The sequence below is a fragment of the Xiphias gladius genome, chromosome 16, assembly GCF_016859285.1.
Source record: "Xiphias gladius isolate SHS-SW01 ecotype Sanya breed wild chromosome 16, ASM1685928v1, whole genome shotgun sequence".
In the NCBI taxonomy this organism is placed as follows: domain Eukaryota; kingdom Metazoa; phylum Chordata; class Actinopteri; order Istiophoriformes; family Xiphiidae; genus Xiphias; species Xiphias gladius.
In genome coordinates this window covers 16,047,623-16,068,583 of record NC_053415.1, presented here as the reverse complement: position 1 = coordinate 16,068,583, position 20,961 = coordinate 16,047,623, and the positions used below count along the sequence as shown (strand labels likewise).

Sequence of the window (20,961 nt, the reverse complement as noted above, 5' to 3'; positions counted from 1 at the left end):
CCATGACCGTTGGATCTGATATTTGAATATTTGTTAGACATATTGTTTATATGTTTTATAGCACTTAGCGGTAAAATAGTTAGTTCGGATTGTGTGGATTTATAATTTTCCTACGTGCCAAAGCTGGATTTAGCTCATTTAAATAGCTGATTAATACAGGGAAAACCAAAAAAAAACTGAATACATTGTTAATCAGTGTACTGTTTCATTTAGGTTCACTGCATGTTTAAAGGACCATCATGCAACCTGTATCTTTGAGGAGATGACTCAGTGCTCTTGCATAGACTTACAAATTAATTTGAAACCCTACAAGTGCTCTTTCTCCTTATAGGACAAACGAGCTCCTGGTGCAGTGGGTGTTTTGCTAAATGTGCCCAAAATAAGATTTCCATTGATCCATGCCAAGATTGCAACTCCCGTTCTGTCCGTTAGAACTGTGTCTCATCTTCACCCACCCTGCAGACTTAGCATCCTGAATCCATGTGTCAGACTGAAGTTTCGGTGCACTGACTCAGCTGTTGTTGAAAGTTTTTAAGTCCTAATAATTAAAAGAGTGTACATGAACCCATATAATATCACTGTAAATAATGTATCAATCCATCTGAAGCTCTCAAAATAAGCTAGCAAGCTCTTGCAGGTATTTTTGTGTATTCCTTGGGAGTGTTTTCAGTGTTTAAAGCAACACATGAAGATACTTAAGTATTTTGCTTGTACATCTTTTTTTTTTTTTTCTCTCTATTTTGCATTTTAGCAGTGTACGTTGTGACAGAAGTTTGAAGGTAAAAGAGTGGCATTTTCCCCACACACGGGACTTAAGATTTTAGTCTTGGTTGACTTTGGGACCCCTGTGGTTGCTGATTGTAATAGCAAGTATTTTTAAATTAAACACTCACCCAAACCAGCTGCGGCCTATATATTATCGTTTTAATGAAGAAGGAAAAAATGTCGTCTGACGGCGACTTTTGTCTTCCACATTTCCTGTGAATCTCTTGTGTGTTGGTAGCCAATTTGAATCCTGCAACAAGGCCAACCCCATCAGTAACAATGAAACTACAATACAGAAGCAATTACCGTGTGCGGAATGGCTTACGCTGAAAACAGCGCCAACCAGAAATAGTATCAATAATGGGATTTGATATGAAAAAAAAAATTAAATATTATAACTTTATGGCATGTTGCTGCACAGTCATGCAACAAACCAAAACCGACCTTGAAACAGCTTGTGATATGCCAACCAGAGTTTACATGATTATGGAGTATTATAATGGCATGACCACTCTGCAAATGCACAGTCACTGTATTACAGTGACTGTGCTGAACACACATCACTCCTGCTGTGAGCTGCAAAGATCAGTGTGACCAAATGTTGAGTTCAGAGGGACAGCAATGCGGTTATTCAACACAATGCTGCTTGCACAAGTGTCATCTTGAACTTCTCACACAGAGAGGGGGACACATAATGTTAACTAGCCTGAAAACACAGAACTGTTTTTTCCCAATACCTCCATTATTTATAAGCTTTCTAAAAATAATATCTACAGTATGATTGAGGGGATTTCTAATTACAACAGTACATGCTTTATTTACTGGAATTTCTCTTTTGCAAATGTTTATTTCTGTCGAGCTTTTCGACTGAGTTGCCAAACTGCATATTATCAGTATTACTGTTCTTTGTGCTCAGCTTTCTCTCTTTAATGTGCCTTCTGGTCATGATGGATCTTTTCATGGGCCAGTTGCTAATGTTTCTAAGGATACCATGAATGAACTACATCCATTTTAAATCTCTATCATCCTGCTGCTATGTCAAATGCTGTAATAGAATAACAGCGCTCCTGGTTAGATGGTCATATCATATATTTCTCTGTCCATGAGAAGCTGTTGCTGGAGTGACAGTGCATGACGCTCTCCCTAAACGTTCTCTTTATCTATTTTTAATGGGAACAAAAAAATACAACATTGATAATCAAAATCCAGCCAAATCCACTGTGTTCTTGAGGGGACCAGGTTTATCCCCTGATGAACGAGGAACCAGGCAGCAAATCTTGAACTTAGTTACTGTAAGTTAATAAAGGTCTATCAATAGCAGCTAAGACGAGTCCTGAATGCAAACACTCCCTTTCAGTCGCGTCCCTGCAGCAGTTGGTTTAGCAGAGCGTGTGTGTTTGGAATCTTAAAGGCAAGGATCCAGACACATTATTGAATGCCACTGAAAGGGTCAAAAAGGAATTGGCACTGAGAGGGAGTTTTACAGAGATCGTTCAGGACACTGGCAGTAGTTACTGCCATCATGCTGCAAAATTGTGATAGGGATCATTTGTAGTGTCTCTCCAGAGGTTAATTCGTACCTGTTACCCTCACTTACGAGTGTCAGGGATCCGAGTCGCAGAAGTCTCTGGAGTGGATTTCTCTGTGACAAGTAGTAGTAGGGGTGTTGCATCAATGCTTAAAGAATATGTGACATTAGGATTTGTCTGTTTCGTACAATGAGCTAAACTAAGGAATTATGGCAGACAGACAGTAGAATATCTGCGTTGAGATAACTTAAGAAATGTTGATGCAAGCTTAGGCCACATTCAGACTGCGCTGGATTAGCTTCCAGGCTGAGAAAAGCAAAAGAATTGAAATGCAAATAAGACAGGGATTACTGAGAGAGCATTCACTCTACCAGAGCCTCTTCCATTAACTGGTGAAACACTGGACACATTTGAAAAAAGTATCTAAGCCTAATGATTATTCTCTCTTTACTTGCTTTTGTTCATAGCAAGTCAATAACTCAATAAATGTCTCGTCATCAGCGAGACATGAACAAATAGGAGAACGTTTAGCACCTGCTTGGTAGATTACTCAGAATACGATATAACCACAGCATAATGATCCAATCTAAAATGATAATCATTCCCGTTACACTCTAATAAACTAGTGCGCTGTGGCAGGCGGTCCCTATTCCCTGAACATGTTTGCCCTTGTTAGCATCAACCTGAAAACATAATAGAGCTGACACACCATCAGTGAGAGAGGTAGTGTTTTCTCCCTATATGGATGAGGGATTTATTTGGTTAACCAATGAGTTGCATTTGAATCCAAAGAAAATGGTGCTAAATGAGAAAGTGAATCATCTCAACTTCAAAAGCATGCTTCCTGCACACTCAAAAGTGTGAAATTTGTAGCTGCAGGGATGGCACTGACTTGAAAGTGCCCAAATACAGATTCTTTTTTTTCTTATTTTTCAGATCTGGGAGGAAAAGGAGAGGCATTTGTTGACTCTTCTCCACTTCATTAAAACGATCTCACTGACCTTAAATGTGTTTCTGTCTCTCTTCTTGCTAATTAATTATATTGTTAAAAGTATTGTTGACAACATGTAAAATGAATTGTTCTTTAATGTTATTCTGTCCACGTCAGAACATTTTTTCCAATGTTTGTCTGAACACTGTGATGCACACCCTGCATTTATATTAATGTGAGTCACAAGAAAATTATCAACATAAATATCAAGCAGTCATGTCGGCATAATATCATCATTGTCACTCAGACATGAGGTGGACTTTCCTGGGGGGAGAGTGCCCTCTGCTGGCACATTTTAAGCATAGCACAGCATCCTTCCATACATCCATTCTCTTCTCATTCATCCTGATCAGGGAGCAATGGCAGCATAGCAGCTCAAACTATGCTTTTTCCTGCAGCTGCCGTCAGCTCCTCCTGGGGGATCATCAAGCGCTCCCCCACATGCTGACAGATGTAGTGTCGATTGAATATTTCTTTCCTATTAATTCTCTCCTTTCCTCCCTTTATACATCTTGTCTCCCATCAGGAAATGACTTAAAGGAAGTGAGGGGTGGAAAGTAAATGAAAGAAGGAGACAGAGGTGAAGATAACCGGGACAACTGTTTTCTGATATCATTAAAAGTCTGTTTCCATTACAGAGGAAGTGGTCCTAACCTAAAACTTAAGACCAATAACCAAAGGTTCAATGATTAGTCAATTAATTGATCAACAAAACTTTATTTGGCACTAGTTCAGGTTTAGTCTCATCACATTTGAATATTTGCTGGTTTCTTCTTCCTTTTTCTACTGTTGGTGAGACAAAACAAGCAATTCGACTAAGTCCACTTTGACTTTGGGAAATTCTGACTGGCGTTTTTCAGTGTTTTCGACATTTTATCCATCAAAGGATTAATTGATTAATTGAGAAAGAAATCAGTAGATTGGTTGATGACAAAACTAATCATCATCAGTTGCAGCCCTAACAACAACTAATATTTAAGTATTTCAAATGCTGTCGTGTTTTTTCTACAGTAATGAGTCAACAAAGATATATGAAGCTGTCATGCTGTAGTTTTTTTCTTTAATTCTATGAGTGGGAAATTTGAGATGATCAGTGGATATTCAGCTTTTAAGAACATTAGTTGTGCAGTGCCAGAATGTTGTCTGGGCGTTAAAAACTTTTCCCTGATTGGATTTGTTTGACCTTTCTCTGGACAACGTTTCCTTTTAGGAGACCTTGAAGCTGCTTTTGTTTCCTGCAGTAATTGGACAGCTGGCAAGATGAAAACACTAACACAATCAGCTTCTAGGTCACAAAGGAAAGAAAGGCCTACGGAGGGAAAGGAGGAACGTTTTAAGGGGAACACAACACAACTGTAGTCTCCCCAGTGTGTACTTACCCCATGGTCTCATCCCAGCTTTCTCTTTGGGGAGTTACAAGGAAATCCTGCTTACAGATGTTCCCAAATCTGAACATGATAATTTAGCAAAACACCAAGAGTTCCTTTTTCTAACAGTTTTTCTTTTCTTCAAATTTGGTTCATTGCACTGCATTTGAAAGCCTATGAATAAAACGGTGTCCATCAACTAAAGGTCAAATTTGTCTGGCTTTTCTGAAAAGCAAGACATCACATTAGTAAGAACATCGGTATTTCTTGTAAGTTACCTTACCCTTGGATGGTAATGCATTTGACCCAATCGACTCCTTTGAAAAGTTTACCACTAATCAGTGGTAGGTTTTGGTGGGAGGCATCTCAGACCTTGAGCAAATGAACTACATTGCTTTCAACAGCTATGTTGTCAGAAAATTAAAACCCAAAAAACTCATAACACCATGATTAAATAACTAAATAAATATAACAATAAACAAACGTGATGTGAATTTGACAGCTCATTGCGATAACAAACAACTGTTGTTATTCTACCATTGTTAGACTTCATGTTTACAGTCCAGACCATAAATATTTTGAGTTACACATTTATCTGGTCTTTGGGCTTTGTGGTCCAGCAATGTAATAACGGATAAGACATTAAAGTGCCAATGCTCAGCTTTAATTTGAGTTTACATTGATATAGAAAAAACTGTGTGGGAGATACAGCCCTTTATGTTATATTTACAGCCCCAACAGGGCTGTTTCTGGGAACGTCAGTTCTATCCAAGTGTGAAAGGATTCATTTCCCAGAGTCAGTGGGCCTGTGACCAGTCAGTCACTTGGTATACTCTTTTAGAAGTAGTAGTAGTCGTTTACAGCGTTGCATAATCAGCCATATGAACCCTTTTTTGCACTAGCCGTTGTCCCAAAAAAACATGACCCAAAAATGTACCCAGTGGCATAAATGCTATTTTACATTGTATTATTATAAAGCCTTAAAATCTTTTTAGCCTCTCAGGGGGGCATTAATACAGTCATTTTGGACTTGCAGTTAGTGATAGTATTACATTTCAGTACCATATACGGTACTGACAGATCCTGTTACCGTGTCTACCCTGTCAATAAATAAATGATTGCCATAGAGCAGTAAAGTGATTGTTATTTTCAAGGTTGTTAAGATACTACTACTATTAGTACTACTGCTGAAAAGCAGCTGAAAGCTTCAAATCTGACAAGAATCAATTGTAACAATTGTAAAATAATTGTAGCTACTGTACTTTCAATCAAAGTATATTTGATTCAGGGTATCCAGACACTTTTATAACATGATTTAAACAGTGCATCCTGCAACAACAGCCCTTCTTTAACAAAAAAAAAGCTTAAATATTTTTTTTTTGTTTGTTTAAACTTATAAAAAAGTTGTAGTTGCATAAAGGCAGGCCAGACAACATTATCAATTACAGCTCCCACGGGGCTTTGAAATAGACCCGCCACTAAAAAAAACTCCTGGGATTGTGAAATGACTTTTTTTTTTAAGTCACTGCCATACTACTTAAATACAACCTGTTCAAATGAGCAACTCCATTTTGGTGAGAACATGAAAAAACCTGGTCTCAGAAACATCGTTGGAAGAAGAAAGAGGAAAAAAAAAAAAAAAAAAAAAACGCAAAAATGCATTGTGGAACAAAAGCTATTCACAACTAGGCAGGAATTTAACTCCCCGTTTCCAGTAAAGCCTGCAAGTGAGAGAGAGGTAAGTCAATCTGAGCTTTGTGATAGGCAATTTCTGTATTAGGTACAGATGTGCACTGAGATTGTGACCTCTACTGTGAATTTTTGCTCCCCTTTGGTATGAAATTGTGACAGATTATTTTGATCTGTCCTTTGTCAAATTATGTAACAGATTTAACTGTTCAGGAGCAGCCACAATACTAAAAAAGCAGCTGTTTTATTCAACCGTCACATCAGTTGAAAAATTAGTGACTGGCGTATAATGCAGGGCAGCAATCTAAAAACACTTGAAAGAGATGCACTTACCTCTAAGAGGACCATCACAAATGTTATTAAATATTATAAAAACCACTGTTTCTATTTATTCTTTGACAGATCCTGGAAGGTAAAAGCTATTTCTGGCAGGAAGTTTAAATTTAGGGCAATTCAGAAAAAGGAAATACATTCCAAATGTCTCACGAATGTTCATGGCCTTGACCAAGACAGTGCAGTGTTGAATACTTTTTAATTTGCATTCTTTTAACAAAAATATTTTGAAATGTCCCACACTTTGACAAAATCATTAAAACTGAATTCTGAACTGAACATGTACAACAAGTCAATGGTAGGTGGAGATAAAAGAACATCTGTCCACCTCCTCTTCAGACATTTTCTGTGCTTTGCACATACTCATAACTAGCTAAAGACTGCCCAGAAGCCAAAGTCACTAGATAGTTTGCAGAGTTTTCTGTGATTTCTTTTGGCTCTTGGAGGTCAGGGAATCATTACAGACAGTCGTAGACTTTGCAGTGCAGGTATGCAAGCTTCTCAGTCCTGCTTTTCCTCAACATGGGAAACCACTCATGATGGCTAAGCTCTACAACCCTGTAACCTGCCAACTTCAACTGCCTTCTCTTCATGGCATGAATGCCCAACAACTGCTGTGAATGGCAGCAGTAGTGGTTCCTGCTGGAGACCTGGATTGCGAGTTTGACTGTGCCTTTGGCATCCTGTGGGGCTGAGCCTGAGCTACTGATTTTGGTAAGAGTTTCTATAATGTCACTAGTCAGGTTGAGCCCTGTGTCAAACAGCCTCCCTTCATCGGGCTCTACTCTGTGAAGAGCTGTAGGCTTAACTGTGGGTGATGGGTATAAAGGTTCTGTGGTGCTTTTAGTATTTATTAACTGTGCTAAAAGATCATCAGTTATAGTTACTCCTATATTTATTCTTCCCCAACCCTGGTTTGAAGTCAATTTGGATGAAGTGTTCTCAGGAGATAATGGAGTTGTGTGGGATGCTGGGTTAACAGGTATCGGCTGCCCAGTGGAGTCAAGATGTACTTCCAGGTCAATGGAGCGAGTGTGGGGCAGAATCATTCTCTTACATACAAATTTCTCTCCTCCAAGCAGATCCTGCAGAGCGGATTCTGCCTCCTGCACTTCAGGTTTCTGGCACACATCTGATTGAGCAAACTTCCACAGCAGCTCAGCGATCTCCTCCCTCAGTTCACAGCTTAGTCGAGGGCCAGTCCACTGAGGCAACTCCAGAGCCACAGATCCATCTAAAGTGAACAAGTCTTTTTTCAGCTCCAGCTGTGTCGATTTCAGCGCTAACTTGACAAAGTCAGGGTTCAAGGCTAATGCAATTAGGTCCTGTGGGAAGTGAGAGACAAAGGCCAGGCCTAGGAGACCAGTAAGCAGATGCTCCGGGTATCGCTGGAATTCAGCTTTCCTCTGCCTCAGGGCTTCTGTAAGGCTCGGATAGAAGCTCTGACTCTGAGAAGGGAGAAACCCTAATGTGCCGAAGGCCCACAGCAGTTTGCATGAGTCTTTACTCCTGCAGTGTGGCACCAGCGAGGGCACTCTTTCAGCAACAGCAATAAGGATGTCATCGTTGTGATAATGCACCGCTGAACAGGTCAGTGCCACATGCATCAGCCCCTTGACACCCATCCTGGGGCCCGTCGGGGAACTTCCTTTGTCATGGCCTCCATCCACGCTCTGTGATACATGTAACTGAAACGCAAGAATTTCAGCACATTCACCATGGCAAAGTCACTCATCTCCTTAACATAAGAGTGTGCCTTATCAACAATATGAGCCACTGTGCTCTGAGATATTGAAGTTTGGGATTTAAAGAGCCCCAAACATATGACGCCAACCTCCTCTGGGTACAATTGTTGTAAATGGTACATTAGAAGCTGCTGTACAGGACGGACTAATCCTGTAGGGCACTGCCTACCTTCACCAATTATATACAACAGCTGGACTAGCTCAGGGACCCCCATCTGTCCCAGATTTAGATGGACTGAGTCATAGAGGTGCTGCAAGAACTGGGGGACCTGTCTCCCAATACAGCGCCACAAATCAGCAGCTAACAGCAGCTGGTGTAAAGTCATCTGGTTGGCCCGGCGGCTCAGCTCGGTCTCACACAGCCCGAGTACGGTGTGGGCAGAGGGCATTTCCAGCCATACAAACGACTGCAGCACTTCCAGCAGCTGCAGGTCAGTAAAGAGGCGCAGGTTTTCCACAAAATATCGGAGGAGCATGATGAAGCGTTGGTTACTCCTCACTAATGACAATTTGTCTGCGTGCAAGTGGCTAAGCTCCACAAGAAACTGAGAAACATCAGATGGCTTCATGCTGCCCTTTAAAACAGCCACTTTTTTGAGCAGTCGGCAGGCCTCTTCCCATTCTATTGGGTGAGGCCGCTGGGTGACGTCAAGGGTCATGGAGGCATACTCAAGCCGGCATTTGTGGAAGGCACGTGTATCTACTTTTACGTCTGGTGGTATGGGTTTTCTAAGGTACGGTGACACTGATGGCAACTCGGGTTCAGGGCCTTTGTTGAAAGCTAAGTCAAGAAGTGTGTTTTTTGAGCTGGAAAGGTGCCGCGAGCAGCTCACACTGTAGCGATTGCTCTGTTGCCAGTAGGAAGGTGCGAGAACGGAGAGACACCGTTCATCCTCATCATTATCTGTTTGGTTCCGGGAGGTTGCAGAGTTCCAAACAGAGTGGTGATATGAAGAAGGGTTGTAATACAGCCTGTAGCCTCCTTGGAGAGGGGCATCCTGGTGTTGAAATGCCCCTTTCTTCCCCTCCCGCTCATCTGTGTCATCCTCTGGTTTACCATAGAGGTGTTGAGCCTGGGTAAAATCCTTTTCCAAGCCTCGGAGGTAGCGTAGCCTGGGCAACCGTCGACACAGCATACAAGCAGCCATCAATCTGCCACACTAAACAGAGAAAACCATGATTTTAAAAAGTAGTTATAACAAAATAAAAATCTTAAGTCAACCAAGTGTGCAGTTTCTAATGTACCATGGTGTAGTATACTATACAAAGCTATAAATTGGGTTTTTGGGATTGTTTTGTCTGTACTTTCACTTTAAATTTCATCAGGGAGGCGACAGGCCAAAATAATGGTGCTTCTAAATTATGGGGAATGGTGTGACCCAGTTTTAAGACATTCAATTTTTATTTTAATGTTTATATTTAAAAAGTGTCTATTTATAGTGAACAAACTTGTTTTGTAGAATGATTCTGGGTAGGATGCAATCATTTCAGAACCTGTCTCTGAACTGCTGCTTCATGTCTGTAGTCATTATTCATGATTGATGGAACAGGTTCTGTTTAAAATACCCAAATCAAGCTAAATGCAACTGACTGACAGCAACATTTTGCAGCTGATCACTTTAGCTAATATTTATGGAACACTATGATAATGCCACAAATATGTATTGCATTGTGACTGTCTCATGAATGTGAATGTGAAACCAATTATTTCTCAAGCATGTTATGAATTATAATAATAATAATAATTATTATTATTATTATTATTATTATTATTTATTCCCTTAAAGGAATAAATAATAATAAGTAAGGAAACTAAAGGAAACTAAACCCGTCAGTTAAGTTTGCTACTTAGATTCATTTCTATGTACAACAGCTATTTTCTGACTGAAACCCAGAATCCCAGTTGTTTGAGTGAATGAATACATATATGTCTATAAATACACACTATAGATTTATTGAGTTAAATAATAAAACTTTGAATCAAAGCATCCAGATTAAACAGGTAAGGACATGACATGGTTTATGACAGGATGTAGTGAGCAAAGCCTAACTGTTGTATTGTTGCCCCTTCAGTCTAGACCATGATCATAAATGATTTCTGCTGAGACTGGCTGCTCACATGCTCAGTAATTTCAAAGAATCGCCCCGTAGTTAATACATTTATTGTTGCTGTTAGACTTCCTGGCCCAAAGTCTGGCAAACGAAACTTGACATAGTCCTCCTACAAAATGAGTGTTTCCCTCCATGAAGGCGACTGCCGGCACATCATTTAAACTAGAAAACATTTGGTATAATAATAAAAAAAATAATGATAATGTAACGTTCATCTCACCTTTACCTCTACAACATCAACATCGGCCTGCTATTAACTAGTCAATGCAGCATGAACATGTAAATACCTCGTGAGGTTAAGAGAAGAAGAAGTGTAAAGTCAACGGAAATTCTATAATTACACTAGCACGCAAGTAGGTCAACCTTCAAAATAAAAAAAACTAGTTAGTTAGTTAACTAGTTAGTTGTTTGCTAGACGATATAACCGGCGATATACTAAAAAAAGATTAAGACATCATGTTGTGCTGTACAGTATTGAAATAATGTGTCGGTTCTCTAATGAATGACTGTAAATATTGTGTCAGACCTGTATTATTATTTTATTTTGGCAGGTTGATGTAGCTTCCGTGGAGAGCAGCCATAACGAAACACAATGTGACTTACGGCGGCCGGGTGGGTTAAAAACGATGTCCGGCACGACGAAAGCGTATTTGGAAAAGAAAAGAAAAGAAAAGGAAAAGAAATACTGCCATAAAAGCACATACACGATAGCACCACTAGTTACAAAGTAGTTTAATTTGATTGATTCGCCCTATTCTTGTGGTTACGGGTAAATCCGTTTTTAACCTATATACAACTCACTGAAAAGTCAAGTCAAGCTCTCTTTTTTTTTCTTTCAAAGCCTTATACCGAGTAAATGTTTTGACAAGTTAAAGACTTATACCAAAAATGTGTTCAAGATAGTACTTAATATTTCATATTGTTAAAACCAAAACAACATTTGAAAAATTATATTTGAAAGAACTTAAATATATCCTAATTGTATGAGTTTAAATTATTGGTTGTTAGTTGATAGTATACCATTATAATACCAAAACGGTACGTTTATATACTACTTAATTACCAGCATGATTATATAATTATTGTAATGAACTGAACTCAATTTCTACTGTTATTCTGTTTTGCCAGACTGTTCTTTGTTCTTGTGTATTTTCAGAAGTTGAATAATATTTGAAAATTTGTACTGAGGAAATCCATTTCAGTTCACCTAACTCTAATACATATTTGAATTACCTTAGCACATATATTGATTATGAGCTGTTTCCTTGTAAACACTTGTAATTTCAATGAATCCATTTTTAGCAAAGATTTTAGATTTTAGATTATTTGTTGTATTATTACTTTACAAAAATGAATAGAACTTGAAACTGAGTTGTTACTGAAAGTAAACACTTAATAGAAGACATAAACTGTGATTTAATTTAAAAGCATCTGTTAACAATCATCAACAATGAGGTCATTTATCAGTAAGATTACGGCTGAGATTAATTACCAGCCCTAACTGCGTCAAAGCACTTTGCAAATAAAAAAATTAATGGTGGTTAATTCTGTTTAGCTTAATTTCTTTTTTAGGGTCCTGATATTGTTCATGCTGGCTCACTGCCACACTGCCATGGCTTAATGGGACACTTGAATAGAACAGAGCTATTGTTAATGTTATTAGCACTACCTGTGCGTTTTCCTGTTATGATGAAGAAGAAGATCCTGTGGTTTAGAAGCTAAGGTTTTTTCTGCAAGGAGCAAATTACTAAATCAAGTAATTTATATATGCTGAATATATGTCTATGCTATAGGCCATCAATAGTTCTGTTTTGCCAGAAATGAGTCTTCATCTGTGGTTTCTTTCCCAGTGGACCAACTATGTCCGGCAGCCCCCCAGTGTTCAAATAAGAAGTCATTATTGACCATATAAAATTCAGACATAATCTCCAAATATCCATTTTAACTAAAGAAAATACTGAGGTAAACAAACCTTTAACAATATCAGAAATAATTAAGTGCTATGTTCCCCCTGCCTCCTCAGCATACCTCTGTTTTACATGGTTTTCATCCTCAAACTAAAGTAAAGTACAGTGTAACTTTATGTCACAGAAATGCATCACAGTTGATTTATAAATTTCACCTCTTTGGAATAATGTGTTTAATATTACATTGATATCTACTGTTTCTTTTAATTTTGCAGTCATTTTATATTGGGATATTTAAACAAAAGATGCCTAAAAAATAATAGCTTATACATTTAAATTGCAGCACTTTTTTTTAACACTCTGTGTGAGCAGGATTACAGATTCTGTGCTTCCATTGTGTGTCTTCACACATGAGTGAATCTAGGGGTGAAAGGTGAACAAGACTGACCTATGGTCATAAGCAAGACAATTCCCTGCATTTTTACTCTGAGAGGGAACACTCCTCATTTTCTCTCAGTGGGAGGAGCATTGGCAACACATACTTTAAACCATGTTGGTAGCAGTTACATTCATTTTATTGAAGTCTTTGCTAACATCAGTGCCCTTCTCTAACTACAGGTTCCTCTTGACATTGACTGAAATTAAATTTCATATTGCATACTTCATACTTTCATACTTCATACATTGGGATTTTTGTTTCATAAGAAGTGCCCAAAAAAAATAAATAAAAATGCGTAGCTTTGAGTTAAAGAGTAATTTGTGGTTTCAATGTAACACAAAATCTGCTCACAATTAACCAGCACTGGCTCTGTAATTTTGTTTGACTTTAATATTGTAGAAAATTATTTCTGTCAACAGTAACAATTACAACAACAAATTATTACAACAACGACCCAACATTATGCCATTATACTCTAGAAATATCTTTTTTAAAGAGAATGTAAATATTTTTGTGTATGTTATTAAAATCTTATGCAAATACTGTATTCAGTTGATATGAACAGGGTAATCAGTAATAGAATTACTTTGCATCACAATATTCTTGTGATAACTTGTATTACTATAGCCTAAAATGTAATAATTTCACCTGGCTTTGTGTCTGTCCACGCAAACATTTGTAACAGATAGAAATATATTTCCAATTTTCTTTCTTTTGGTGGTTTTGTATTTATAACCTAATGTTCCACCTAATCAAAAAAAATTGATTTGCAGGTAGCAAAGTAGACACTAAGACATCAAATTATTTTTTTTTATAATTAGGTCTATCTAAAAATTACAGCCTAATTACACTGCAGTTAATCATTTTAAATCAGGCACATCAGGCCAGCAATTTTGTTTAATTTCTGAGGCCTATTTTCAACTCTCACCTCGTAGAAATGTTGTAAGTTTTAATAATAAAGGATACGATTTTAAAGTTTTCTGTATACAACGACCTTTCAAAGTTGTGAAGCTACTATACATCTGAAAAATACCAGTCATTACTGGAAATTCTATAGTAATCGGTAATAAACAGAAATAAGTACATACATTAATGTTAGTGTTAGAGAAAACAATTTCTCCTTAGAATGATACGATATATTTGTTACTTAATATACTTGTCAATCATACTCATAAGATATTTTTTTTGTCTTAACAACACGCAGGACAACAACAAAACCAGGTTATCAAACTTTATGGGCGTCGACTTGTGTAACTCTTGTGTTGATGTTTCCTGTAACAGCAGCCTGTTTGTTTCCTTGCTTTGTTATTGTTAGTCCTTTCTTTTTTCTTTTTTTTTTTTTTTTTCTTTTCAAACGAGTTTATCATTTCGTGGTTTGTGTATTTCTCCACCTCCGCATGTTTATCAGCAGCCTAAATCGAACGGTGAAACTTGAGAGCGGCACTTGGAGAGGAAGTAGTTGATTTATGCTAATGAAGGAGTTGGGGTTTAGCTACGCTGGCTGGGAGCCGCCCTTCATTCACCACATGGTTAAACCTAGACTCTACTCGCGCCACTTTCGCAATCTTACTACGATTCCCAAACTCCTAGCAAATCATAATAGCAGCACATGGTTGTGTTTTTTGGATTATACGTCCTAGCTGTTATTCAATTTGTTAAGTCTCTTTCTTTTCTCAATTTTGCAGATATCCCCGAAACAGTGTGAGTAAACGGTAAGTCCTGTACAAGTGAGTGAAGATGGTGGATTTTTAGAAGCTAGTGTCTAATTACGCGCATGTTATTGGCAAGAAACCTGTTGTTAGCCTTGTCGGGAGACGCGGTAAACGTCAGGAAAGTGAACTCCTCGGGACCGTACGCGACACCGGAGCCATACTTTCGCGTCTACATTGGGGGAAAAAACGTTTTAATCGTCAGTTTCCGCATTTGAAAACAATGTTGTAAGGGGCGCATGGCAACCTCTCCTCCATGGTTGGAGAATGAGGGAGATTTGAAAAGCTTGTGTTGCTGCTGCACCTCAAGTCGGTGCCTCGGGAAAGTGAGACGCACTCGTGAAAAATAATGCGTTGCACACCTTGGTAGTAGCTGCAAGTTATAGACTCGTGTGGCCCCGTTGCCGGCCACATGTTGGCAGAATTATAAGTTTTCACGTAATTTATGCGCAGTGGTGTACACTTGGAAGTGCCTCCAGAACAAAGCACAGCAGCACATGGGGTTCCAGCAGGCCGCGCGCCTTTGCTATCCCGCGAGCTGCCGAGTTAGCTGCTAACGCTAACCCACCGACGAGTTGATATAGTTAAGTTGCATTATTGACACCGGCTCGACTGACCATGTTATGTGCGCTTAAGTGGAAATGTCGGCATCTACAAGCACCCGAGAACACACACTTATATTTAATCTGTGTTAGCATGTATTAGTAAGCTACACCAATGCAGCTAAGATGGCTAGGGGAAAGCATTGCTTTGGAGTGGATGGAGAGTTAACGTTAGTCTCCCGACTCCGTGTGTCTTTTATGCGATTTTACCAAATGCTGCGGTTCAACATAACCGATCTGTGGATTAATATTAAATCTTTATCGGAGAATCATTTTGAAAGCGGACCACACTCGCAGGCTGCACGCGTTAGCCTGTTTGGCTAACACATGCTCGCAACGGTGTGTTTTGATGGAGCCCTCGGGTACTACTAGCTTGTTGTGTGCTGGATTCTATCTTAAGTTTGCAGTAGCTCGTATCATACGCTTGGTGCGCCCACCCATAATGAGCGCACACCTCAGTTGCACCTGATTTGAGTGTAAAGTGCAGGGGCATTCACACAGCGCCAGGTTAGTTATACTCATGTTGTGTTGTGCAGTACATATATTAAACGCTCAAAATGCAGACTCCCGGGCGCCATGTTAGTGCGTGGGGGAGGGGTACAGCAATGTGACTGGAGCGCAAGTGTTTGCTATCCTCAACAGTCCTGGTTCAGTCTCAGGTTTCCCTTAGAACTTTGTCAATATAGACAGTTCGGCATGTGGTCGTCTCTCTTTGTATTTAACGAATGCACCAGTGTTTATCAACTAAAGGTTTTCTGGATTGTCATCTGGACCCCTGTCTGCATCAAAGTACACGGTAATAGCCAATTAGGCGGGTTACTGGGCAAAACCTCAATGTTCGGCTTATTAGGGCTTTATGCAAGGATGACTGTGCAAAACACTAAATGAATCACTCTTCTGACCACTGACAGGACGACAGGAATTTACTATATTCCTGTGTAGCCACGTTAAAGTGAAATGCCAACAAATTTTTTAAAGGATTTCTACTTTCTAAAAAAAAAAGTTGAGTTTGCATCCAGATGTTGCAAATAAAAAGAAAAAATCGAAATGGATGGGTAATTAGAAAAAGGAACCAAAGTTCAGTATTTACAAGCAAAAATGTTAAGCGCTTCGTAAATGTGCACATAGCTGCACTACCTGCACCAAAAGCTAATATCAGTTCTCCCATTGTCTAACTTACTTTGAAATTGCATCTAATGAAGATTTATTATAATTTTTTTTAGTTCTTTAAACCTAACAAACACAGACTTCTCGGTGGAGGTCACAAAACAGGTCTTAACACAACATGAGTCATTCCAGTTGGAGAAAACGGTCTCAGGTAACTCAACTGTTATGTCACATGGTGCACTCATGGCAAAGTTACTGCGAATGTGAAGCACTGCTGAAGTGATCAGTTTTAATTAATAGACAAAAATTTCTAACGTTCTTTAGTTTCACTTTGTCAAATGTGAGGATGTGCAACTTTCCCGTTTTATATCCTTGGAAAATTAATGTGTGAATTATGGATTGTCAGTCCAAGAAAACAAGAACCTTCATGTCATCACCTGGACTTTGCAAACTTAAAACCAGCATTTTTCACAATTTCTTGACATTTTGTAGACTATATGATAAGTTGTTAATCAAGCATAATGCATTTTAGCTGATGATGAGAATCAGATTCAGCCCTGAATCGAAGTTGCTGACATTCTCTTGATGCTATGTCTCATTTATGTTTGCAGACCCCTGTGCACATCTGCCTCATCTCTGGAAAGCACTTCATTGTGGATTTAAAGACATCCTAATTCATTCTGTGAAAACTCCCCACAAACTGTTATAAGTCACTGTAGTGTCAAAGTGCTTACAGTGCAGGTAGTTTTATAAAATCTACTGCAGTGAAGGCACTTTCAGCACTATTCTGAAAATCTGAACTAAAGGAGACAGTTTATTCACAGACTTGACTGGTTTTGCCAGTTCTGGATAGACTGAATCCAGATACACATCTGGCAGGACCTTGTCTCCATCCTGCTGTGAGGTTCGGCACCCTGCTGTTTCAGAGCGAAGCAACTGTGTCTGGAGCAAGTCCCCTCTTATAAAATACGTTTCATATTTGTGTCATGCATACTGTCACTGTGAATAATGGCATTTCAGCATTCAGCAGTGCACAAAAAGCGAGGCTACTGAGTGTTGCTTAGAGTTTTACCTGTTTTCTTTTAATTTAGTAAGTACCATTAAATACAAGACCAAATAAGGCAGCGTGGATCTTTGTTTACTTTGTTATTATAGTATCAAGCATAACTTGCACTTACGTTCCTTCCACTAGTGCTTATGCTAAGGTGCATCTAGTGCAGATAGTGAAGTAGACTAGCACCTACTGCCCTAAGTGCTCCTTCTGGCATAAGGTGCTGGGACTCTCATCTGCTCTGTATTTTTGTGTGTGTGTGTGTGTGTGTGCATATGCACGCTTTTAATTGTGGCAGTTCTCTGTTAGTTTTGCATAGTTGCGCTGCAAGAAGAATAAGTTGTGCAAATCTATGCAAAACTGATGGTGACCTGTGTTTCCATCTGAAACCCTTTTCTGAATATGATTTTCCTCCATGGTGGCCAATCAGGTTTCCACTACAGCTCTGGTAATAAGGTAATGACAGGTTTCAGTAGTATTAAAGTGCTTATAGTGCAGGTAGTTATATGAAAATCTACTGCAGTGTGAGCACTTAAAGTACTTCTAGACACATGTCTCTTCTTGGAACACTGCAGAAATAGCTTGTGCACATGGGTCTCTGGTTAGTTTTGCTGGTTTGCTTTCAGCTTTTCACTGTATTGCTGTGCAAATCCATGCAAAACTGATCATAGAACTGAAATGAATCTGTCAGAAGTGATCCCTTTCTGTGCAGGTTGGGAGAGGTAGCAATGCTCTGCACTTGTGTGGTATTGCACTTGTCCCGGCCTGTTGAGGACTTGGGGAATTGTTCTGCGCTAGGTTCTTCTGTAAAATGCCCAGAAATGTATCTAGGACACCTTTTGTATTGGTCTTTTATATTATCATCCTCATGTCACCATCTCTATCTTGTCTGATATGCTGTTATCTGTAACAATCTAACTACCAAGTGTAGGTAGGTTACTTCATTTGCTCCATAGTTAAGCCATTTCGTTTATCTTGACAGTTGAAGATGATGTAGACTTCGAAGGAAAGTGTATAATCTTTTTTGTGATGAATATTCAGTTTTGAAAATAAAATATTTCCATTGGCTAACAGAGGTATTTGTTGCTTTTTCACCAGATGTACAACCCAGTGATCACCTGGTTAAATGTCTGAGCAGATTTAAAGAACAAAGGTTGCTTTGCTGTAAAGAATATAATTGTTTAAAAATTCATATACTCGTGTTTTGGGGTTTTTTTTTTTTTTTTGTTTTTTTTTTTCCACAATATGAAAAACGATGCTTTTGTTTCATGGTAAACAGTAAATTCTCCAAACTGCGCTGCCTGAAGTTGTCATTTGCTTACTTACCTTTTTAAGCTAATTTTATTATTGCAATATTCTCTTGTCATGTTCTTCACTATGCCTCATTACTATTTTGTTATTTTAAGGTTTATCTTTGGCTCTTAAATGCCTTTTAATGTTTTGTAGAGTGGATCGTCGGTTTAGCTGCGATGAAATAATCCATGAAGAGCGGCAGAAATTATGGAAACAGCTGTCGTTATATCTTTTGTCATAAACCTGATTTGCATACATTGAGTTAATTTTTACATTGTCCTTAAAGGAAAACGTTTTTGGAATGAAGTCAGCACAGAGATACCTCACATTATTTATCAAGGTCAAACATTTCACTAAACACTAATAATGTTAAATATTATTTACTGTAAAAGATCAAATGTTAAAACAGATTTCTAGAAAATATTACGACAAATTAAAAATGAATAAAAGAAAATTGTAAACATTTAGGTGTCCACTGCTGATTTATTCAACTTGTAAATTATAGGTTAATGAACATTTTGGAAGTTTTACATGTGCAGCAGGTATCTTACCATATATAGAGAGAACTTTAAAAGCAGCAGGACACAATTTTGATGCAGCTGTTAGTGTTACTCCTTGTAATACAAGGCATGTCAGTGTGGGAGTGATGAGAAGCTTCAAACCTGTGTTTTGAATTTTGGTACAGGGGGTAGTTTTTTTGTTCATTTGGATTGTTCCTTTAAACTGAATCTGCAGTTTGAGGAGAACAGTTACGCCTTCCTCCAGCAGAGGGAGGTATTTGCATACTTATTAAAGTGTGCTTATCTCAGGGTAAGTGGCCAATGTAGTGTTGTTAATGAAATGTTAGTAGAAACTTATTAAAGAAAGAAGCAAATTTAATCCAAATATTCCAATTTAAGACTTTTTAAAAATTGTGTAAACAACAGTAGCTTGAGTTTTGTGCTTTGAGCAAGAGATTTTACTAAATTTTCCAATTTTATAACCAAATGTTGACCTTAGCTTTTACAAAATCAACAATATTCAATATATAATGAAAATTATTCACCAATATTCTTGGAGCTTTTTTTTTTTTTGCTTTAAATTTTTTTTAAAAGCACCTGTTTTAAATTGTCCCAATTTATGAATTGGAAGGATGCTTTTGGTCGCTCTTTACCTAAATTCCATTGTCACAAGCAGGTATGTATTGCAGATATTACAAAGATAAATACTCCACCTATCCTACATATTTCTCACACACACACACACACACACACAGAGTTTTCATTATTCGGCATTGGATGGTAGGTTGGCTTAGAGAGCCATCCACCGGAGTATTCACCTTTTATTATCATGTCCTTTGTACTTGACAAACAAGATAAATGGGAAGCATCCAGAAAGGACATGAACTCAAAGATGCATTTCTGCTTGTCGGCCCATGCTGAATTGCTCCAGCAACCTCTATTTACTTTGATGTCTTGAAAATCATAGGCCTTTATTACACATAGAATGCTGCATGATTGTGTTTTGTCAGGTAGATGGCACCTGGTGTTTTCAAGCTGTTGTGCTAATGTGGCCAAACTGCGCCAGGGATCCACAAACACTGTATGCCAACTCGTTTCAAATTCACACATTTAACCCACACATTAAAACTCTACGCTAGTTTTTTTTAGACATGCCAGCGGCAAGCTCTAGGGGTGGAAACGTTGGCCTGTCTGGCGGTCGGTCAGATCGTCCATGTCTTTGGGCCAGACTGAAATATCATAGCAGCTACTAAATGGATGCCATCAAATTCCACACAGGTATTAATGGTTCCCATAAGATCAATCCTAATGACTCTGTTGATCTCCTGACTTTTCCTCAATTGCAACCAAGAGGTTAATATGTGTAGGTTTGAGTGATGTCTAGCGCCATTATCAAGTCAAAATTCCAGTTTGTCTAATACTTTGGTTTATGGCCAAGTACTTGCAAAACTAATAGCATTCCCATCAGCCTTAGCTGTTCTTTATGTACAGTGCTAATTAGCAAATATTAGCATGCTAACATGCCAAGCAAAGATGGTGAACGTGGCAAACATTATACCTGCTCAACATCAGCATGTTAGCTTTGTCAGTGTGAGCATGACATCATGTTGACATTAGGATTTAGCTCAAAGCACCACTGTGCATATAAGTGCAGCCTCAGCGGCTCGCATGGCTGTAGACTTTCAGGTTTGTTAGAACAATACCATTTATATCATTCCTTTGAATAAATATACAGTAAATTGTGAAATAGTCTAATTTTGGTAAAAAAAAATAAAATAAAAAGTCTTACTTGATCATCTTTGTCAGCCATATTACATTATAT

The 20,961-nt window shown here is 38.4% G+C and overlaps 1 protein-coding gene across 1 annotated transcript; it reads right to left on the bottom strand.

Annotated features, from left to right (window-relative positions):
- Window positions 1-6,604: 6,604 nt before the first annotated feature.
- Window positions 6,605-10,856, bottom strand: LOC120801082 (FAST kinase domain-containing protein 5, mitochondrial). Its single transcript, XM_040147614.1, is given in 3 exon segments — window positions 6,605-8,304; window positions 8,307-9,579; window positions 10,752-10,856. Coding segments are annotated over 2 exon segments (2,433 nt in total). The 5' UTR covers window positions 9,568-9,579; window positions 10,752-10,856; the 3' UTR covers window positions 6,605-7,132.
- Window positions 10,857-20,961: the final 10,105 nt, after the last annotated feature.